The sequence below is a fragment of the Vulpes lagopus genome, chromosome 9, assembly GCF_018345385.1.
Source record: "Vulpes lagopus strain Blue_001 chromosome 9, ASM1834538v1, whole genome shotgun sequence".
In the NCBI taxonomy this organism is placed as follows: domain Eukaryota; kingdom Metazoa; phylum Chordata; class Mammalia; order Carnivora; family Canidae; genus Vulpes; species Vulpes lagopus.
Window position 1 is genome coordinate 61,396,118 of NC_054832.1, and position 23,043 is coordinate 61,419,160.

Here is a 23,043-nt window from a genome sequence, read left to right on the forward strand (position 1 = left end):
AAGCTGCTTCTCCCACTTCCTCTGCCCCTCCACCTGCCTGTGCGTGCTCTCTCTCTCTAATAAATAAATAAAATCTTAAAAAAATAACTTAGCCTACTATAAATAGGGCTAAAAACGTAAGCAAACTTACTTAAGATATGAGAAATAGAAGCAGCAAATAATTTGAAAGGAAAACTTGATAGTTAATTTTAGATTGAAATTTTTCTGAAAAGTGTTTTAAAAAAGACAAAACACATTCCAAAAAAGTAAGAGAGCAGCAGCTAAAATATTTTATGAGTGAAAGTAAAAAAAGTGGTATTAAATTAGAATAAAGGATAAATCTACAGGAGGAGAAAAATGAAAACTGTAAAGGTAAACGGGATTAAAAAGAGGAGTTAATGTGCTTTAGGGATGCTTGGGTGGCTCAGTGGTTGAGTGTCTGCCTTTGGCTCAGGTTGTGATCCTGGGGTCCTGGGATTGAGTCCCCCATCAGGCTCCCTGCAGGGAGCCTGCATCTCCCTCTGCCTATGTCTCTGCCTCTCTCTCTGTGTCTCTCATAAATAAATAAAATTAAAATCTTAAAAAAAAGTTAATGTGCTTTAATGTAAAGAAGAATAAATGATCACAAAATAGGGTGAAAAATTATTTAAAAAGAAAATGAAAATGGAAGGTCTAAAGGTAAAACAACTTGGGGAAAGGTAAGTGAAGGAGTCACAGGATGGAGGCAGGAGAGGAGACAGTTATAAGTTGTTGTTGGGTCAGCCTTTCTCAAAAGTTGTTTCTTTGTCAAATTAGCCATGATGTCCATGGTGAGGGCCAAGAGCTGGCCCCATCCTGTTGAAGGAGCCATTAGGCCTCCTTCATTTACTTATTTTTTACTTTTAAAAATATTTTATTTATTTATTTGAGAGAGAGCATGCATACTGGGGTGGGGAGGGACAGAGGGTAAGAAGCAGACTCCCTGCTTAGCAGTGTCTTGACAACAGGGCTTGATCCCAGGATTCTGGGAACATGACCTCAGCTGAAGGCAGACACTATATCGACTGAGCCACCCAGGTACTCCAAAGCCCCTTTCTTTTTTTTTTTATTTTTTTTTTATTTTTTATTTTTTATAAATTAACTCTGTTAACACTTGTTGAACACAGAAGTATCAAATGCCGTAGTGTAACTGATTCTTTTTTTTTTTTTTTTTTTATGATAGTCACAGAGAGAGAGAGAGAGAGAGAGAGAGAGGCAGAGACACAGGCAGAGGGAGAAGCAGGCTCCATACACCGGGAGCCCGACGTGGGACTCGATCCCGGGTCTCCAGGATCGCGCCCTGGGCCAAAGGCAGGCGCCAAACCGCTGTGCCACCCAGGGATCCCCAAAGCCCCTTTCACTTAATAGTGGCTTCTTAGCTCTACAAAAGCTCACCCAGCTGAGATTGGTTTGGGGTGGGGGATTGTAATCCTAAGATTGGAGTCTAGTTCTGTGCAGCATGTGTAATAACACAAGGTTGATATAATCTTCAGAGTAATAGCCCCAATCAGAAATTGGTGATAGGAAGCAGCTAAGGATTATTAAAGGAAGTATGTCAGAGCCACATGATGACACATCCTTGAACCATAACAAATGTTCCAGTAGAATTTATTGACATAAGAATGTTTGAGGTTTTATATGAAAAAGCACATTATAGAGCAATAAGTACTGCATAATTCTAGCTACTTAAAACAATTATACAGTATACGAATAGTAGAAATATTTATTACTATTATTACCATCATTATCTGGATGGTAGGGATTGTTGGTGATTTAAAAAATTTTTTGTGTGTTCGTATTATATTTTATAATCATTAGAAAAAACCCTAAAAGTTATTTAGAAAGAATAATAGCCATAGGCATATTCTCAGCTTCAGGAAGATAACTCTATACTGGCCTTTGTGTGGGAAAAAAAGGTCTGGATATTCTCTTTTCCCACTTCCATCTGCCCAGGCCATTGTCAAAACTAACTCCTGGATCAGAATTAGGATTCCAGAATTTATTAAGGTAATATAAAGATAAGTATGTCTTCTGTTAAATAGTGTATGCATTTGGCTTATATAAAATTAATATTTAATTAATTACTTGTTAATTTATTATTATATTAATTAATGTTAATTTAATTAATATTTAATTACTTGTTAGAGAATGAATAGGTGATCATTCAACATATAAAAATACAACTTAATATTTCTTCATGTTTGTTATATCCTTAGCACTTTATATGCATAATGGAAGCAGGGATTCGAACCCAGGAGTTTGTAGTCTGTGATTTAACCACTGCATAGTACTGTCTCCTGCTGTCAAGGAGAAAGAGTTACTTCAAAAGATAAGATATAAACATTTGAGGAAAGAAATAAAAATGAAGAGCAAGGCATACTTAATTTCAAATGAATGGAATCGTCCACAGTTCTCTCAAAGGGAAATGAAGCTGAAATGTGTACAATCCAGGGGGAATGTAGGACAGTCCACTGGGGTGCAGGAGGAAGATTCTCCAGATGAATCTGATGTTCTAAAGGACAACAGCCAGCAGCTAAATAAAGGACATGATTTGAAACCCAAATATAAATACATATACAATCTATAAAGTTCCTTGCTTTTGGATGCTGTTAACCGGGTTTAACTGTGACATATGTGGTATGACTGAAATTAGACCACTCTTGAAACTTGGAACTTCTAGATCTATTTCTATTGCTAGTTCGATGGATAGCCTGTACTCCCAGTATAAGCTTCCCATCATGAGAGAAAACCAATGACCGTGTACTCAGATCTGATGAGACACAGTCATAAAACATGAAACTGTCCACTTGATAGCGATTAGCTAATATCTCAAGAGGTGATATACACTGAAAACAACTTTTATCACTGACATCTACTGTTGTTAATAATGACAGGACATTTACAGACTGGGAGTGATGAAGGTAATGAGCAATGGGAACAAAATGGGTTGAGTGCTTGCTACATTGCTTTGTCAGTGAACACCACTGGCAAGATCCCTCCCTGCCTTCCTGGAGCTTATACTCTAGTTGAGGAGGACAGCTGATAACCAAGATGAACAAAGGAGTGTGTTGGGTGGCAACATATGCTCAGGAGCAAAAGAAAGCAGGGGAAGAGTGGGAAGAATGAGGAAAAAGTTTTAAATTTTTAGATAGAATGGACAACCAAGCAAGGCCACAGTGAGAAGGCACTGTTTGAATACCTATCTGGAGGGAGTAAGTAAGGGAATGTACCATGTGGCTACCTGGGGGAAGAGCCTTACACCCTATCCTCCCCCACACGCAGAGCAAGCACTAACACCCCCACATGGGAATGTGCCTGAAAGGCTGAAAAAGAGTAAGAAGGTCAATTTGACTGGAGCAGAGAGATAATAGGGAGTGGTGCCAATGTGTGGGTAGGTCTTTATAACCACACGAAAGGATTTGGGCTTTTATTGCAGGTGAGGTGGGAAGCCACTTGGGAGGGTGTGAGCAAAGAAGTGACATGACCTAGCTCATGTTTCTGGAGGGTTGTTAGGGCTGCTGTGTTGAAAGTTCATTGTAGGGAAGGAAGGCCAGAAGCAGGGATACCAGCTGGAAGGCCTGGAGCAATTTTTCAGATGAGCGACATTAGTGGCTTGGGCCAAGCTAGAGGCATGGAGAAGGAGCTGCTTATTGGATGTGATTTGATGGTAGAACCAGCCGGGTTTACTGATAAATTAGGTGCAAACCATGAGAACGAGGCTGGTGGTAAATACACATTATGCAGAAAAGTACACTGTGGGCAAATGTTTAAAATCTTTTACTGATAGGCATAAAGCACTGGATATGTAATATGTCTTCCACTGGAATGGACAATATGTCATCTACTGAGATTCTGAGGAGTTAGAAAAACCACTTAAGGGAGGATGAACAGTGATGGACTTGGTTGGGCCTTGAAGAAAGGGCAAGATTCAGACAGACAGGAAGGCCTGGGGGCACTGTGGGTCCTTGAGGCAAGACAAGTGGCTTTGCCCAGGTCTGTTCTGAGAGTCAGTCTGCATGGAGCCCTGAGTGCAGGCAGTAGGTTTAAAGATGGAAATGGCCACGGGAGGCCAACTTGTCCTATACTTGAACTCCAGATAGAACAGTTTAGACTTTTTTTAGGCAGCTGGGGGATGGGGAGTTTTGGACTGGGAGAATGAGTGATATGAATTTGCATTGACAATTTGCCCCTCTAATAAGCTCTGAATAAGTTCCAGTAGTTAATCAATTCATAAATGTTAGCTCAGTGGCCAGAATGGTTTATTTACTCAGTGGGACCATGTCAACCAGTTATTCTCTATCTCTAGTGTTATATACTTACTGATTTATAGATATAGCATATGTAGGATAGTTGTGACACTGTATTATATATTGTATAATATATAGTACAATTATATAGATATCTGTGTATACTTACTGATGAGAATGATTCAGTGGGCCTAAGTGTTTGCCATATATTACAAACTTTTTTCTTCTGATTACATAGCTGCATTTTATAAAGCTTTCTCTGTATTTTATAAAGTAGTTAAGGTTTTTTGGTGAATGTTATTTAATTGGTTTGCCATTCACTGTATAACTGTGAGGTCTTGCCAGCACACATCCTGCACACTGCTGCTTGGCATTCCGAGATGCTGCACTCAAGTGCCCCAGGCATAAACAGTATGGTGGAAATACCCTTTTCCCTGTCTGTGTTTGTAAGACAGTCTCTTTCATGCCAGAACTATTTTGGGAAGATGATTCATGTCACATTTTGGCCTCATTACAGTTTTAAGTTGTAAATGGTGCTGGTTTGCCTGGAGGTGTAAACATAAATTTTATCTTCATATGCATATTGGAAAACCTGGGACTGAAAAAGCAGTTTTTCTTCTTGAGTTCCGTTTCAGGCTATAAACAGGTTAACAAGATATCTATCAAAATTCTAATTTTAATTTTATTAAGAGCATGCTTCCAAAAGAATACTGATTCCTTGTGGCTGTGCTTCCATTCTCCATTTCCAAACACAGATGGAGAAGCCGAAGCACCTAACGTCTTATTGTTACAAGCAGATGATTCTGTAAAATAGATAAACACTGTGCTTTCTCCTTTGAAATAGTGTGAAAAGTGAGAGCAGGTGTTAAATTACTGTCTGTAGTTATAAGTAACAGGAGGTACAAGTTTATTCAAAGTTTATTGAGGTGCAGAAGATAAAGTAAGGTGAAGCTATTCTGATTAGTTCAATTTGTTTTTTGGTAAATATAGTGCTATTTAAAGGATATGGCAAACTGTTATTTATTCAGTGGTTTAAATACATGATGGCAACAGAAATGAGAAATATGTGACCCCTGAGTTTATCATGCTGAGAACACAGAAGTATCCTAAATGTATTTATAGATTTCTCCCCAAATAAGTAATTTTTAACAGGAAAAAAAGTGGTTTTATAGTGTGGCTAGATTTTTCTGTGACTTTCAAGGAATATCGTATCCTATATGAAAATTTAAAAATTGTCAAGATTATTATTTTTTATTTGAATCACAGCAGTGAAAACAGTATAAAGGAATGGCAGTGAATTTATTGTTATTTTTTTGCTATAAGCCCATTTTGATGGCCAAATTTTTTTGGATAGAATGATACCCTTTCTGATCAACTGACACAATCCCTTTAGTGGAATGTGCTTTAAGAAATTATTTTCTAATTCAGGCTGTGAGTTGGTGTTGTTTGGATCTTTTCCCTCATGCCATTTAAGGAGGTTTATTGATCTTTAAGATTCTTCAATTAACAGTAAACCAAATGCATTGTGAGCTCTTCTTTGATTACAAAATGGTGATTTGAAAAGTTCCTTCATTCTGCTGGAATCTTCCAGCTGTGACAAGTGACATTTACTTTTTTTCTTTTTCTTCTTATCTTGAGATGATCTTTTATTTATTTATTTTTTACTCTTGAGACAACTTTTATCTTCTCTGGGTTTTCCAGTGACTTCTCATTAACTAGCACTTTCAGATATTTAAATTTAGTCAGTCTGGGGTGGGGCCTGAGCACTTATATTAAAAAAAAAAAAAAAAAAGAAAAAGAAAAAAAAAAAAAAAAGAAGCAACTGAAAAGCTGTCCAGAGATGATTCTCATGTTCTAAAAGGATAACAGCAGCTAAATAAAGGGCATGATTTGAAACCCAAAAATAAATATAGACACATCTCTAAAGTTCTTTGTTTTTGGATGCTGTTACCTGGGTTTAGACATATATATGTGTGGTATGACTGAAATTAGACCACTCTTGAAATTTAAGTAATATGTTGCTGTATTTCACGTTTCCCCTTCTGTTTTCTCAGCCATCATGTATGTCATGGGAGCACTTGGTCCTGCAGTGGGATATTTATTAGGTGGACTTCTTATTGGTTTTTATGTCGATCCCAGAAATCCTGTTAACCTTGACCAGAATGATCCTCGTTTCATTGGAAACTGGTAAGAATTGTTTACTAAATTTTTCATTCCACTTATTGTTATTGATAGTTCAAGTCGTAGTACCCTTGTAGTTAAAGGGTAGTTAATTTTCTGCCACGGGAATATGAAAAACAGCTAAAAGTCATCTAGAAGGGAGTGGAAGGCAGAACAGTAATCCCCCAGAACTTTCCATGTCCTAAAATCTCTGGAACCTGTGAATGTGTTGGCTTATGTGGCAAAAGATACTTAGCAGATGTGATTGTTAAGGGTCTTAAAATTGGGAGGTTATCCTGATGTTGGATGGGAATGGGCCCCAAATAATCACAAGAGTCCCTATCAGGGAAAGAGGGAGGCAAGAAGGTCAGAGTAAGAGAAAGAGATATAGTGATTACAGCAGAGGTTAAAGCAACATCCTTTGGAGATGGAGGAAGGTATGGTGAGCCAAGGAATGCTCTCGGGGCTCTAGAAGCTAGGAAACCCAAGGAAATAGGTTCTTCCCTAGAGCTGTCAGAGAGAATTCAGCCTTGCCAACCCACTTGAGACTTCTGACCTCCAGAGCTTTAAGATAACTATAGCTTAAGTTGTTTTAAGCCACTCAGTGTAGAGTAGTTTGTTATAGCAGCAATGGGAAACTAATGCTGAGGGCTTGGGAGCACCAGCTTAATCCACCTTCTTGGGGGTTGAAGCATTTTTTGCTATAAATAGCAGAGTGTAGGGACACCTGGGTGGTTCAGTGGTTAAGCAGCTGCCTTCAGATCAGGGCGTGATCCTGGAGACCTGGGATTGAGTCCCACATCCGGCTTCCTACATGGAGCCTGCTTCTCCCTCTGCCTGTGTCTCTGCCTCTCTCTCCCTCTCTGTGTCTCTCATGAAAAATAAATAAAATCTTAAAAAAAAAAGCAGAATAGAGGAGAAGTTGGCTGTGTTGGGGCTTTCCTGGGCCCTGGGGTCCTAGCTTTCATTATCTTTTCTGTGCCTTTTAAAAAATATTTTCTTCCCACTTCCTTATATCTGTGTTTCTGCTTTGTCAACCTTCCCGGACAGCCCAAATCTCCAGCCCCCCCCCGCCCTCCATTGTCACATTCTTGGTGAATCTTTTCACCCGTTAATTGTTTTTCCAACATAGTGCTGGAGAGATTTAGCTCTTCTCTCACTTGCTAGCCCTTAATTGTTTTGCTAAATAAGACTTAGAATGAGAACTCCAACTTTGGATGTTAGATTATTTATCCACTTAGCTGGGACTGTGTTTCAATTCTTCATAACCCTCAACTTGAACAGAAGTTATTTAGTCGTGATAGCAAGCAATAACCAAAAAGTGTTGGCTTCCTGAATTCATTTAATGTGCATTAGTAATAGGTATACATTCATAAGACACGTTCATTTTATAACAGAATAGTTCAGGATTCGAAATTAGTGTCAACTAATTACTTTCAAAAGAGTTTCTTAGAGCACTGTGTTATCTCTGCATTTCATTATAAGATAATCCCATAACTGAAGTACGTGGGAATAATGCTTAACGCTGTCTGTTTTCAGAGTGGTTAAGAAATATTAATTAAGTTACATCACACTTCTTATTTTCATAAGCAGTGCTCTTTGAAGATGGATGTGCTAAGATCTAGATGAACCTGAGCTGGTGGAAAATTCAAATCGTACAAAAGGAAGTTCCCTTGTCAGCATTAGGGGAATAACACTGGAATTTTAAGTCCTTCACCAGTAGTGAAATTTTTGGACTCAACTACTGTTTACTTTACAGTTCTGAAGTAAATCAGAGCAAGGATTTTTTTTTTTAATTCTCAGAAAAGTAGATCATTAAAATATGTTTGTGAACATTCAGTGTATACTCTGTGTTCTATATAGGTATCCGTGAAAAGAGTATGGCAATAAGGGAACATCTAGAGGGAGGGAGAAAAGGGAGGAGGACCAACTTGGGGCAGAGAGAAGGAATGAGACAGGAGATTTAGGTTTACGAGTACTTTATGCTAACTTTTATTTATTTATTTTTTTTTTTAAATTTTTTTTTTAATTTTATTTATTTTATGATAGGCACACAGTGAGAGAGAGAGAAGCAGAGACATAGGCAGAGGGAGAAGCAGGCTCCATGCACCGGGAGCCCGACGTGGGATTCGATCCCGGGTCTCCAGGATCGCGCCCCGGGCCAAAGGCAGGCGCCAAACCGCTGCGCCACCCAGGGATCCCTTATGCTAACTTTTAAAAGTTTTCTAGACATCAGTCCAATTGATGCAAAGCAGAGTAATTAAGAGTCCAGATCTCAAAGCCATACTCTCCAGGATTTATTTATTTATTTATTTATTTATTTATTATTTTTTTAAATTTATGATAGTCACACAGAGAGAGAGAGAGAGACAGGCAGAGACACAGGCAGAGGGAGAAGCAGGCTCCATGCACCGGGAGCCTGACGTGGGATTCGATCCCGGGTCTCCAGGATCGCGCCCTGGGCCAAAGGCAGGCGCCAAACCGCTGCGCCACCCAGGGATCCCCACTCTCCAGGATTTAAATCTCAGTCTGCCACCTAATAGTTGTGTGACCCTGGGGGAAGTTGCTTAATATCTTTGTGCCTCAGTTGTTATTGTTGTTGTTGTTTTTTTTTTTACATTTTTTAAAATGTAAATTCAATTTGCCAACATATAGTATAACACTCGGTGCTCATCCCATCAAGTGCCCTCCTCAGTGCCCATCACCCAGTTACCCCATCCCCCCCGCCCCCATCCACCTCCCCTTCCACAACCCTTTGTTTGTTTCTCAGAGTTAGGAGTCTCTTATGGTTTGTCTCCCTCTCTGATTTTTCCCACTCAGTTCTCCTCCTTTCCCTTATGATCCTTTTCACTACTTCTTATATTCCACATGTGAGTGAAATCATATGATGATTGTCCTCCGATTGACTTATTTCACTCAGCATCAGTTGTTGGTTTTAAAGAAATCCACAAAATGGAAGTGATTGCAGTCTCTACTTCATGGGGTTGTTGTGAGGAATAATGAGTCTATATAAGTGGAGCTTTAAGTAGTTCTTGCGACCTAGTATGTGTTAGCTCTTTTTAAGTCCTTTGAATTTAATCAGTGTTCAGGAACTTTTATTTTAATGATCCAATATTAAAAATGGGATTTTATTTATTGAGTAGCACTGTTTGTAACAGACTTCTACCTTGACCAATGGCAGAGTTATTTGATATAATGCTATTTAGTCCAATGCCTAGCAGTAATGGTGGATTTTTTCAACAGATACATGCTGAAAGAGTGAAGGAAGGAAATGAATAATGCTAATGTTTATTGGGGGCCTACTGTGCATCAAGCATTCTACTAAGAGCTTCACAAACATTTTTGTTTGAGCGTCATGTTTAAGCCTTCTATATATAACAACTATATCTAGTCACTGAGATTATGCCCATTTTACAGATGAGGAAATTGACGCACTGATTTGGATAACTTGCCCAAAGCCTCAGAGGCAGTGAAAGCTGGGATAAGAAACTGAATCCAGAGTGAAGCTCTTAGTCAGTATACTTAACTGGCCCCATTTTGTGAATAGTCTCTGAGGAATGGTTTGTAAAAAGGACTTAGAGACCTGGCTTTTCAGTTGTTTTTACTGGTGGGTCTTTTCCTAACATATGACACACAGTTTCTGTCTTACTTAGCTTATCTCGGGGTCATCACTGGCCTCGTCATTGTATCATGCATTTTGTCAATGTACTGAAGACCATTGAAGAATGTGGACCAGTTTGCTCTGCTTTGAAAAAACCCCAAACATTTATATGATTTTCATATATATATATATATATATATATATATATATATATATATATATATACATATATATGCTATAATTCTTCCCCTCCTTCTGTTATTTATTCTTATTCTGGACTACTAAAGTGAATAATGTTTGCATTGAATTTTAAGTTGATGGCTCTGAGTGGAGGTATGGGGAGGGGCTGAGTACAGATCAACAAAACAAAACAAAAAATCACAACAAAACTAGCTACTGTGAATTGATTGATTTGTGGGCAGGCATTTTTTTTTTCAGGCCCATTATATACATTGTCTTATTAATTTTGATGACTTCAAAAAGCAGTTAGTACTATTCCCTTTTCAGATGAGAAGGTTGGTTTGGGAAAGTGAAATAATTTCCCCAGGACCTTAGGGCTAGTAAGAGGTGAAGATAAGACAAAAAAACACATTTATCTGAAGCCTCAGCTCAAGAACTGTCCCATATATTATGCCATTTGTCCTGTTGTGGTTTGGGAACTGAAGGGGTTCAAAGGACTTGAATGCAGAACTTGTGGAAAGAGATTCAAAGGTGATAGACAAGCAGGTGCGGATTACTAGTAAGGCCTCATCAGCAGCCAGGTCCCTACAAGGGCCAGATATGATCATAGCTATGTTCTCTGCAGACTTTTAAGAAAAAAAAAATATTATATATATATATATATTTATTTATTTATGATTTTCTTTATTTATTCATGAGAGATGAGAGAGAGAGAGAGAGAGAGAGAGAGAGAGAGAGAGAGAGAGGCAGAGACACAGGCAGAGGGAGAAGCAGGCTCCATGCTGGGAGCCCGACCTTGGACTTGATCCCGGGACTCCAGGATCATGCCCTGGGCTGAAGGCGGCACTAAACTGCTGAGCCACCTGGCTGCCCCTAAGAAAAATATTTAAACCTATCTTATTGTGTTTATTTATTCGGGAAATTTTTTGAGTACCTGATCTATATCAGTCACCGAGTTCTTGGTTATATATTGAATAATTGAAATTAATATAAGTCTGTCTGCTCTGAGCAATCTTCTCAAAATAAAGCCTTCCTCCCCCAGCAATTGTTTAAGATTCTTTATTTGATATACCTTTAAGTATCTTTGAAAATAGCACAGTGGACTATTAATGACTGATTCATGGAATTATTTATTTATAGCATTCATAATCTATACCACATGATCTAACACTTAATTGTACACATTCTTGCATTTCTTGGAGATTGTTTCTTATACTTGTAGTTCCCTTACAAGTAGGTTGTAAGTTCTTGAAGACAGTGATCAAATATAAATGTCTTCAGTGGCCCTTATGGTTAAGTATTGTAAGGGTTAGCTAAGAGGGTCAATATATTCTTAAGTGTTTGCAGAAAAATATTTGAATGCCACTAGTAATTTAAAATACCTTTCACATGAGGTATGAATGGTTTTCTTCTAAGAAAAACATGTCTGTTTTGGCCCACAAAACATGCTATAGAGTCTATATTATTTTTCTATTATATTTATGAGTTATAGACTTATTTTAATATTTTTTGACTTATGAAATGCACATTATAGCAGAACTAACAAATTCTAGTCAATTACTAATTATAATGTTCATTATAAAACTAGTATGACTATCGGGTAGATTTCTCATTTATAACCTAGAAAGGGAAAAGTCCTATGTTTTCTTAGTTTGTCCAACTTCCTACTGCTTTATAATTGATGAAGGTGAAAAGTTCTCCCTGGAGAATTTTATTACCATGAACATCTACTTTGCTAATTTGTTCTCACTCATAATGCAAAAGCCATAAATGCTATTCACATTTCCCAATTTTTTAGGTGGAGTGGATTCCTCCTTTGTGCCATTGCAATGTTTCTTGTGATATTCCCAATGTTTACTTTTCCAAAAAAGCTTCCTCCTCGACACAAGAAAAAGAAAAAGAAAAAATTTTCTGCTGATGTTGTTAGTGATGATGATGTTATGAAGGAGAAATCAAACAATAGTGAACAAGTGGAAAAAAAAGTTTCTTCTATGGGATTTGGAAAGAATGTCAGAGGTAAAGTATATATTTTTTGAGTGAATATGTGCACAGTATTTTGTTTTATTTTACTTTTTTGCACGTGCTATTTTAGATCAGTGCTACTCAAAGTATGGGTCCTGGTCAGTGTTGCCCACCAACTGTTACTGGCCTGTGACAAGATAAGTACTGAAATTTTGAGTAAGCATTGGGGAATTTTTAAATTTTACAATAATTTTATGCCTATCAAATCTCATAATAATAATAATGAGCTGGGCTTACATTTTGTGTTTTAAAATTTTTGTTTTCTTATAATTCATCTTTAATATATTTTGCAAAAGTACCAGTACATGATAGACTGGAAATATTAATTTAGAAATGGTTCTTCATCACAGATTGCTTGAGAAGCACTGATTTAGATCCTAAAGATTCAGATTTTTATATATGTCATTTACTGTCAAGAGTGATGTCTGATTTTTAAAATATTGCATTGTATGATGAATGGTTTGTTTCAGGGGAATGATGGGTTTGTTAGTGTGTCCTGATCCTCACCTAAATATAAAATCTACCATGAGACAGCAATCTCATTCAACAGTGGCTCTGTTAGATGTTTGTAAGTGGCCATAGAGAAGAGTAGCCAAGGAATAGGCCTCTGAATATCCAGAAAGTTTCAGTGATGTGTACTTGTCAATTTTTTCATTTTTATTTGTCTTAAAAACAAGGACTTTATTAAAACTAGGTTAGGTAAGCCCAAATCTAAATAATTTAAAGTAATTTTAACCATGCAATATTGTTCAATGTATAGTATATCTGTTGAGTGACAATAAGTCTGTGTAATCCAAGAAACCTATAATGCTACATTCCCATTAATTTCAGCCTATTTCCTAAATTCTCTGAATTGGTATTTTTTTTAAATTAGGAAGCATAATATTTACCAAGTGCTTACATGAGTTAAGGTTGTTTTAGGTAAAATTTACCTAGACACCTTACCGACTAACTTTATCGTTGACTGTATAAATGCTAAAGCCAAAGAGGAACCTTTCAGGCCTAGAAGGATGTTACTAATATAAAATGGAATGTCCCTGCAGCCAAAGAAAAATGATGGTTAGATTGGACTATTTTTAGGACTATATTTGTTCAAAGCAAGTGAAGTCACATTTCTTTGAAAATGCTCCTTCCCAGTTATGTTTTAGATCTGCCTCCCCTACCTGCCCTCCCCCACCCATTATTTTGTGACGGTGTGTACTTTTGGGACTGCAAAAATTACCTTTGCTCTAATACTGTCAAGGATTCTTTAGATGCTAGTGTGGACTGAGCTCTTACCATGTGGACCAACCCATCATTTTTCTTGGATGTCTTACGGGTCATACAGGCTATTACCAAAGGAGTAATTTTTTTTTTTTTTTTTACAACTCAATTGAGAGCAAGTTTGATATTAAAGAATTTACAACACAGGAGTAGACTTAGAGTTTAATTTATGAAGAATATAAAGTAGACTGAAGGGGAGAAATCCCAGATGTAGGTAAGCTAAGTTGTGTATACTTATAGCTTAGGGGCAGATGGCTTGAATGTGAAATATATGCTCTGTTGGATAGTTAAGTAAGAGAAGACTGGTGTCAAACACCAATGATGGATATAACCTTACAGGGAAATGGCATGCCTTTGGAGGATAAAGTGTAGACAATGATGTTAATGACCTGTCTGCCTCTGGGACCTTATGGTCTTCCTGGTGGAGGCCTGCTGACTGCTGGTCCCTGCCTGAAGGTCTGCAGATCTTCCTTGCTTGAAGGTTTTCTTTGTGGGCTGGGAAGCCTGTTGGCTCCTGCTCGAGGCTGGCATCAAGTGCCAAGGAATTAACACTCTCCCACCCTCACACAGCAGTCTTAACCACTGACTGATGAACACCCCAGTGTTGATGGGTGAGACAGTTTCTGAGTTATATTTATTTCTACATCCCTCGTAGGCTGCTCTTGCTTCACGTGCATCACATTTGCATTCCCTGAAGGGCATTTTCTGAGCCTCCCAAATAAACTGCATGGACTTGAATCTTTGATTCAGGATCTACTTCTGGGGGGAAGGGCACCTTAATTAGGCATGCAGGTTCAAAAGCTGTCATGGAACTTTAAGATTGTTTTTCCAAATTGAATCTATATACTGTTTTATTGCATATTATCTTGTACTGCTAGGGATTTCTCTTCTCCACCTTTTCTAAGCTCAGTATGATAGATTAGGATGTTATTTTCTTTTAAAGGAAAGAATAAGAGGAGTCTTTTGGCAGTGATGGGTAGTTGGTTTATAAAATCTGTTTCCTTTCGGATTTTCCTGTCAGTGTTTCTGATACATGCTCAGCTTTTTCATCCTATGCCTTCATTGTGATGACTGATCTCATGTCTGCATCTAAATCTCCCCATTAGGACATGGAGCTAGTTCATTTTTTACTTTCACTTGCACTGAATTTTCTAATTGTATTTAGACTGGAACGTCAAGAACCATTTTCTCCTGTTAGAAAGGAATCCTGTTGTAATGGGAGTATAAAGTGCAAATGTTTTGCTAAAAATGATTCAAACGATATTGTTGATGTAGGAATAATGTTTGAATACAAAAGTATTTAAAATTAATTCATATTTTTATCTTATACTTATTGATTTCTTCCAGATTATATAATACATATCGCTTATAGGATATGACAGTCTAATATTTAATCTGATTTTCAAAAGGACAAATTAAATCTCTGGGAGTCATTCAACTGTTGACATAATTTTTTGCTACAAAATTGAGATTCATCATTAAGGCCTTGAATTAAAGAATTGTTGCTAAGGTTTCATTTTGAGTTAAATCTGAGGTTTTTTTTTTTTTTAAGATTTTATTTATTTATTCATGAGAGACACAGAGAGAGAGGCAGAGACACAGGCAGAGGGAGAAGCAGGCTCCCCATGGGGGAGTGGGACTCGATCCCAGGTCTCCAGGATCACGCCCTGGGCTGAAGGCAGGCGCCAAACCTCTATGCCACCCAGGCATCCCACGGTCTCCTATCTCACTCACAGAGAAGTTCTTCCCTGGATGACCTACCAGGGATAGAATCTGGTCCCTGCTTATCTGTTTAACCCCATCTCTCTCCTGCAGCCCCATTTGTTTATTCCACTTCAGCCATATTGGGCTTCTCAATGGTCCTCAAACCTGCCAGCATTGCCAGGCATACTCTCACCTCATGGCCTTTGCCTTTGATATTCCTATGCTGGGAATGTTCTTCCCCAGTTCCCTTCACTTCCTGCAGGATATTACTCAAAGAGTCTCTTCTCAGGGAGGCCTTGCTTACTCACCCTATTTAAAAATCTCCAACTTCCTCTCCAAAGCTTTTCTAAAGAAATTTTATTTATTTGAGAGAGAGAGAGATAGAGAGCACATGTGTGCAAGGTTGAGATGATCGGGGGGTGGGGGTGATGCAGAGGGTGAGGGAGAAGCAGACTTCCTGCTGGGCAGCCAAAGCTTCTTATCTCCTGCCCTCTACTTTTCTCCTTAGTACTCATCATTATCTAACATACCATATATTTTACTTATCCTATTGTTGTCTCCACAGTGGGAAAGTAAGCCCCATGAAGGCAGGAGATATTTTGTCTACCACGTTCCTTGATGAATTTGTACCACTTTGTAGATACTCAGTCAATATTTGGTGAAGGAATTTTTGAGAAAGGAGAGGTTATGTCTATAAGATGTGGCAACTGTTGAGTGATGCTAAGTCTGTGTAATCCAAGAAACCTATAATGCTACATTCCCATTAATTTCAGCCTGGGGGTTAATGGAGAGGGAGTTATCAAAGGTAGTTTCAGGATTTCAACCTCAGATAATGGGGAAAGGAGCTAGTTGAAGGAACTAAATAAAGGAATAAAGAAGGAATAAATTCCAAATTTGAGTTGCCCAAGAACGTCCAGAACTATTGCATATGGCCCTTTGCTAGGTGTTTCATTTTTTTTTTAAATTTTTTATTCTTTTAAATATTTTACTTATTTATTCATGAGACACATTTATTCATGAGACACAGAGAGAGGCAGAGACATAGGCAGAGGGAGAAGGCTCCCTCTGCAAGGAGCCTGATGTGGGACTCAGTCCTGGGACTCCAGGATCCTGACCTGAGCCAAAGGCAGATGCTCATTAGAAACGACAAATACCCACCATTTGCTTCAACGTGGATGGAACTCGAGGGTATTATGCTGAGTGAAATAAGTCAATCGGAGAAGGACAAACAGTGTATGTTCTCATTCATTTGGGGAATATGAATAATAGTGAAAGGGAATATAAAGGAAGGGAAAAGAAATGTTGGGAAATATCAGGAAGGGAGACAGAACATAAAGACTCCTAACTCGGGGAAACGAACTAGGGGTGGTGGAAGGGGAGGAGGGCGGGTGTTGGAGGGGAATGGGTGACGGGCACTGAGGTGGACACTTAATGGGATGAGCACTGGGTGTTTTTCTGTATGTTGGTAAATTGAACACCAATAAAAATTAATTAAAAAAAAAAAAAAAAAGGCAGATGCTCAACCACTGAGCCACCCAGATGTCCCTAGGTGTTTTACAACTAGTATAGTATGGAATATGTTGGGGTCACTCCTTGACTCAGCAAAGAGGGATGACCAAATCCACATGCCTGGTTCATGCTATCTTAGCTCTCTTGCATATTGCCTTTGCTCCTTTGCTGACTTACATTTTAGTTTTATATTTACAGCTTTTATTGGAAGCTGTTGCTTGAATTCCCCATATGTGCTGTAGGAACATGCTCACTGTCCTTTATATAAGAACCTATTTGGTGAGAACAGTGGTTCTTAAACTTAGGCTACCTAGGAAGCACCACAAGGGCTTCTTAAAACCCAGATTGCTGGGCACTGGCCCATAGTGTTCAAGTCAGGAGGCCTGGGGTGTGGCCTGGGTATTTGCTCTTTTCAAAAAATTATTTATTTATTTACTTATTTTTAGAGAAGGAGTAGGGGAGGGGCAGAAGAAGGGAGAGGAATCCTAAGCAGGCTCCATGCCCAGCAGGGAGCCCGACGAGGGGCTTCATCTTACAACCCTGAGATCATGACTTAAGCTGAAATCAGGAGTCCGACACTTGACCAACTGAGCCACTCAGGTGCCCTTTAAAATTTATTTTATTTTATTTATTTTTAAAGATTTTAGGGGATCCCTGGGTGGCTCAGTGGCTTAGCACCTGTCTTTGGCCCCAGGCATGATCCTGGAGTCCTGGGATCGAGCCCCACATCGGGCTCCCCGCAGGGAGCCTGCTTCTCCCTCTGCCTGTGTCTCTGCCTCTCTCTCTCTCTGTGTCTCTCATGAATAAATAAATAAAATCTTAAAAAAAAAGATTTTACTTACTTATTTGAGAGCGAGAGAACGCTCATGAGCAGTAGGGGAGGCATAGGGAGAGGGAGAAGCAGACTCCCTGCCTCGCAAGGAGCCCAACGCAGGACTCAATCCCAGGACCCTGAGGTCATGACCTGAGCCAATGGCAGACGCCTACCTGATTAACCACCCAGGTGCCCTGCTTTTTAAATTTAAATTTATTTATTTTTAATTTTTTTTGTATTTGCATTTTTAACAGCTTCTCAGGTGATACTGATTCTGGTAGTTTGGAGACCACACTGTGTGAACCACTGTTCTAGAACATAGTGAGGAAAAGCAATTCAATTGTTTCTGCTAATGATGATTATTCAGTTTTTTGCTTTAGTGGCCAGGAAACTGAGTCAAATTTAAAGCCCAGCAAGGATCTTTTTTTTTTTTAAAGATTTTATTTATTTATTCATGAGAGACACACAGAGAGAGAGACAGAGAGAGACAGAGACACAGGCAGAGGGAGAAGCAGGCTTCATGCAGGGAGCCTGATGTGGGACTCGATCCCAGGACTCCAGGATCACACCCTGGGCTAAAGACAGGCACCAAACTGCTGAGCCACCCAGGTGTCCCCCAGCAAGGATCTTTTAAGATATATTTAGTTATTTTTTCTGGTCATGGTGTTGTGCTGTGTTTACATCTTTTCTGTCTCTGGTTCTTTGTTTTGTTCTATTGCATTTATTTTGTTGTGCATGTGTTATCTTATGGTAAGCCAAACTTGTAGATTTGGACCTACAGCTTAGGTGGTAACTGCTAACATGCCTGGCAAGAAATTCCTGAAAAAGAAAGCACTTTCTTTGTATTCAGTGCAAACTAACTATGGGATTATTCAACTCATCAAAGTACTATCTACTTAGAAAGCTATATATGAAAATACTCATTGGTGCTAGATGTAAGCAAGCAGAATAGTACTGTGGCCAGTAACCACTAATGATATATTTTGGGCCTTGACAGCCACTGTTTCTGTCCCCTGTCTGTAGGTAAAGGGCTCAAGAGCCTCATGTGCTGGTCCATAGGTGACTATAGTGTGCATGATCACTTGGTTCCTTCTGCTCTTTTATTGGCAAGCAGGGAATGTCATTTGCCAATGTGTTACGGAAGAGAGGGAAAAATTGAAATACTTTCATGGAGATTTGTGACCAGGGACCACAGAGAGAGTCATTAGTTTCAAAGAAATGAACAGATAACGGGGACACTTGGATGGTTTCTTGGCCATGTCACATATGAGAGGAGCTTTGGTTTTGCTTTTACAGAAAGATGTGACTAAAAATAATTTGATGTTCCTGGGTAATGGGCATCAAAAAGTTGTATCTACTCTATGCCCATGAAATACAGGATGGTGCAAGACTTACAGGTCATACTGGAAGTTATTGAAATTTTTGCTGCTGGTGATGGTATATTTCCACCAGCCTTTTTTTTTTTTTAGGATTTTATTTATTTATTTATGAGAGACACAGAGAGAGAGAGCCAGAGACATAGATAAGGTAGGGGTAGAAACAGGCTTCCTGTGGGGAGTCTTATGCGGGACTCAATCCCAGGATCATGACCTGAGCCAAAGACAGACACTCAACCACTGAGCCACCCAAGTTCCCCTCCATTAGTTTTTTGATGTACCAGAAGGCTTTAAAGTATACAAATAAGAACGAAGATATTAGAGGTGAAGGAAGAATTAAATACTTTTAGAAAGTAGTTATAAATCAAGGAATTTTGTAGAGAGGTGTTAAGAGAAGTGGCTCTATTAACTTGTACCCACAGCACTGTAATTTATGGAAGTGACCGAGTCATGACATGCAGAGGTCAATGTCATTGAAAGAAGGATTTATTATGTATATTTCCCAAGATAAGGGGATGGACACACAGGGCTTCAAGGGAAGAACCAGGTTTGGGGTCAGGAAATAAAAGACAGGAGTGAGGGAAAGCTGAGCTCAGACCCCTGTGGGGATTTCCATGGCAAAGAAAAGGCAGGGCAGAGTCAACAGCTTACAACACACTGAGTAATTTCAGTGGGTTTTAGGCTGTGGGGGTGGTCTAGTTGTGTGGTGCCCAGTCTTGGGTGATGTAGGATGGGGACAATACTAGCTTGGTGTGTGAGAGTACCGTAAGGAGGCAGTTGGGACTGTATCGCTGGGACTGGATAGTTTGCATATAAGAGATGTGTTCCCAGCTGAGCTTTGCTATCTCTAAAACTTGGTAGTCTAGTCTCTTCCCAGCCAACAAGATTTTTAAGATGTCAAAACATTAAAAAATACAGAAAAATTAAAAAAATGCGGTTAATATAAAAGTATATGTTACGGCCAAAGCATACCTCTTACCTGGCCTGACTCCATGATTATTTTCGTATGGTGTTGTCTCCACCTTTCTTTATACTATGTTCCTTCTCCCCACCTTCCAGGGTCCTTTCTGGAACCCTCATGGCTGAGGCTTTGGGTCCTGCCCATGTGCTTTGAAAAGCACTCTGGGGCAGCCTGGTGGCTCAGTGGTTTAGTGCTGCCTTCAGCCCAGGGTGTGATCCCAGAGACCCGGATTGAGTCCCATGTCGGGCTCCCTGCATGGAGCCTGCTTCTCCTTCTGCCTGTGTCTCTGCCTCTCTCTCTCTCTCTCTTTCTCTCATGAATAAATAAATAAAATCTTAAAAAAAAAAGCACTCTGTATTTTGGCACATATTGTATTATTTTCTAATTTAATAAATATCCCAGCCTTTTATATAACAGTGACCACCACTCTGGTGTTTCCATTTTTACTCTTGGTCACTTTGTCTGTGCCTCCTGTGAATTCTGTGACTTAGTCCATTTAAGCTGTCTAGATCTGCTTATTCAATTGACACTTCCCTCAAATTTTACTGTCGTTTAAGAAATTAGCATTATCGAAGATGTTTAGGAAAGGACTAGACTGTTCTCTGCAAATCCTTCTTTTTTCTTTCCTCAAAGATTTATTTATTTATTTTAGAGGATGAGTAGATAGAGAGAGAGAGAATCCTTAAGCAGATTCCACTCTGAGTGCAGAGCCAGACACGGGCTTGATCTCATGACCCTAAGATCATGACCTGAGGGGGAACCAAGAGTCTGATGCTTAATTGACTGTGCCCCCCAGGTACCCTCCAAATCCTTCTAATTATTGAGATATATGGCTGACAATATCTATCTTAAGTAAACTTCTCTCATTCATTCTTTTTTTTTCTTTCACAAATATTTTTACTTATTTAAGAGAAAGAGCACAAGCAGGAGGAGAGGCAAAGGCAGAGAAGCAGACTCCTGGCTGAGCAGGGAGCCTGACACGGGGCTCAATCCCAGGACCCTGAGATCATGACCTGAGCAAAAGGCACACTTAACCCACTGAGTACCCAGTCACCTGTACAAATACCTTTATTATTTTTTTTTTAATTATTTTTATTTTATTTATTTATGATAGTCATACAGAGAGAAAGAGAGGCAGAGACACAGGCAGAGGGAGAAGCAGGCTCCATGCACCGGGAGCCCGACGTGGGATTCGATCCCGGGTCTCCAGGATCGCGCCCTGGGCCAAAGGCAGGCGCCAAACCGCTGCGCCACCCAGGGATCCCCCAAATACCTTTATTGAGCAACAAATACAAGACAAAGAATTGGAAGGTAGAAAGGAAAATTGACATAATAAAATATAAGTCTTTAAATGGAGGTATGTACATTCTAAGTAAGGTTGTAGGAGCAGGAGCATAGAATTCCTACCTTAGCTGCCTGAGTCAGGGAAGACTTGTCTTGGAAGATGACATATTGTTGCATTCATTTAAAATTGCAGAGTTTTTGGCTTGGCTTTTTAGAATATAGAAGTAATATATGTCCGTAGTAGAAAATTTACAAAGTACATAAAGATATAAAGAATAAAAGTGCATTCTGATATCATTCCTGAACACTTACATTATTTTTATAACAAAAAGGCACATTTTGAAAAATAGATGTGTTTGCACACCATTGTGAATGTACTGAATGCCCCTGAATCGTTAGCTTTAAAATAATTTTATGTTATGTGAATTTTACCTCAATAAATTATTTTTGGAAAGATATTTATTTTACTTGAATTTAGGCATAAGGGAAATAAACTGAATAGGCTATAATGTTCAGATAAGTCTCTTTTTTTTCCACAAGAAGAGATATTATGTTCAAAAATATCCATGTCAGAAAAATTATGAAAATTATTAACAGAGGTTAGTATGTTTGTTTGGCATTTACTGTTTATCATTTATATCTGGAAATGATGAAATTTAGTGAACAACTTCATAGTAAAAATTATTTATTTTTTATATTAATAAAACTACCACTCCTCATCCCATCCCCAGTTTAAATTTTAAAAAGTAGATATCAAAAGAATGATGGAAATCTATGTCTACTTCATAAAAGTCCTTTAGAAGAACAGAGAAAGCTGGTGTGGAAGTAGAATGTCAGCAAGCAAAACAAACACCACAACACATCACAGGGAAGGAGTGTTCCTATAACCAAAGAAAAGATCAGAAAATAAATCGAAGGCTTAAAAATGCCCTAAGACAAATTAGCAGATAGATATTATCATTCATGATTGTGACTTAGAATCTTGAATAAAATTTTAAATTGTGCTATGGATATTCCTGTAATACCAGTTAATACACAGAAATGTGGGATCCCTGGGTGGCGCAGTGGTTTGGCGCCTGCCTTTGGCCCAGGGCGCGATCCTGGAGACCCGGGATCGAGTCCCACGTCAGGCTCCCGGTGCATGGAGCCTGCTTCTCCCTCTGCCTGTGTCTCTGCCTCTCTCTCTCTCACTGTGTGCCTATCATAAATAAATAAAAAATTAAAAAAAAAAAGAAATATTTTTTAAAAAAAAATACACAGAAATGTTTAAAATTAAAAAAAATGTTTAAAATTTTGTTGCTTTAAGAGTCAATTACCCAGTTATCTGAAAAATTCAAGCATGCCAAATGCCTCTTTCCCCCAGATATGTTGGATGAATGAAATATTATATATTTCCTCCATCTCTTGTTGGAATTTTTAGTTTATAATCTGATCTATACAGAAAGCCATATTTTGAAAAGGGGTATCCTTTTCACATTTTTCTGTGGTTTTGTTAAGTCCACCACTACATGGACCACCCTTTATCTTATGACTTATACTTTCTTAATAACTAATTTACTCCCCAGGAGGAAATTAGGCATCTTTGGAATAGATTTCATTTTTCTCATAAGTATATGAATATTGCTTTAGTACAAATTGTTGCTGTGATGTTATAATGAATCACATTCCAGATATATTTTTTGAGTGCCTACAAAATGCCAGATGGATGCTGGGAGCTGAAGATATACAGATGTACCAAAGTCCTGCTTTCATAGCATTTATACTCTCTTGAAAGAAACAAACAGGTAAATACACACAGTTATAGAAGACTTAATGAGTAGCAGTGTGAACAGCATGCCGTGGGAGCACAGAGGAGAACCACCTGTCTGTCTGAAGGGGCTGTCTCCTACAGATCCCATGGATGAGCTTGACATTTGTTTGAGCAG

The 23,043-nt window shown here is 38.7% G+C and overlaps 1 protein-coding gene across 3 annotated transcripts in view; it reads left to right on the forward strand.

Moving 5' to 3' along the window:
* Positions 1-23,043, forward strand: part of SLCO5A1 (solute carrier organic anion transporter family member 5A1) — a 142,013-nt gene that overhangs the window by 48,836 nt on the left and 70,134 nt on the right. For all 3 annotated transcript variants that reach the window (XM_041769625.1, XM_041769624.1, XM_041769626.1), the window contains 2 exons: positions 6,299-6,431; positions 11,984-12,201. In XM_041769625.1, the coding sequence (XP_041625559.1) occupies positions 6,299-6,431; positions 11,984-12,201 (351 nt within the window). The remainder of the gene's footprint in view (positions 1-6,298; positions 6,432-11,983; positions 12,202-23,043) is intronic.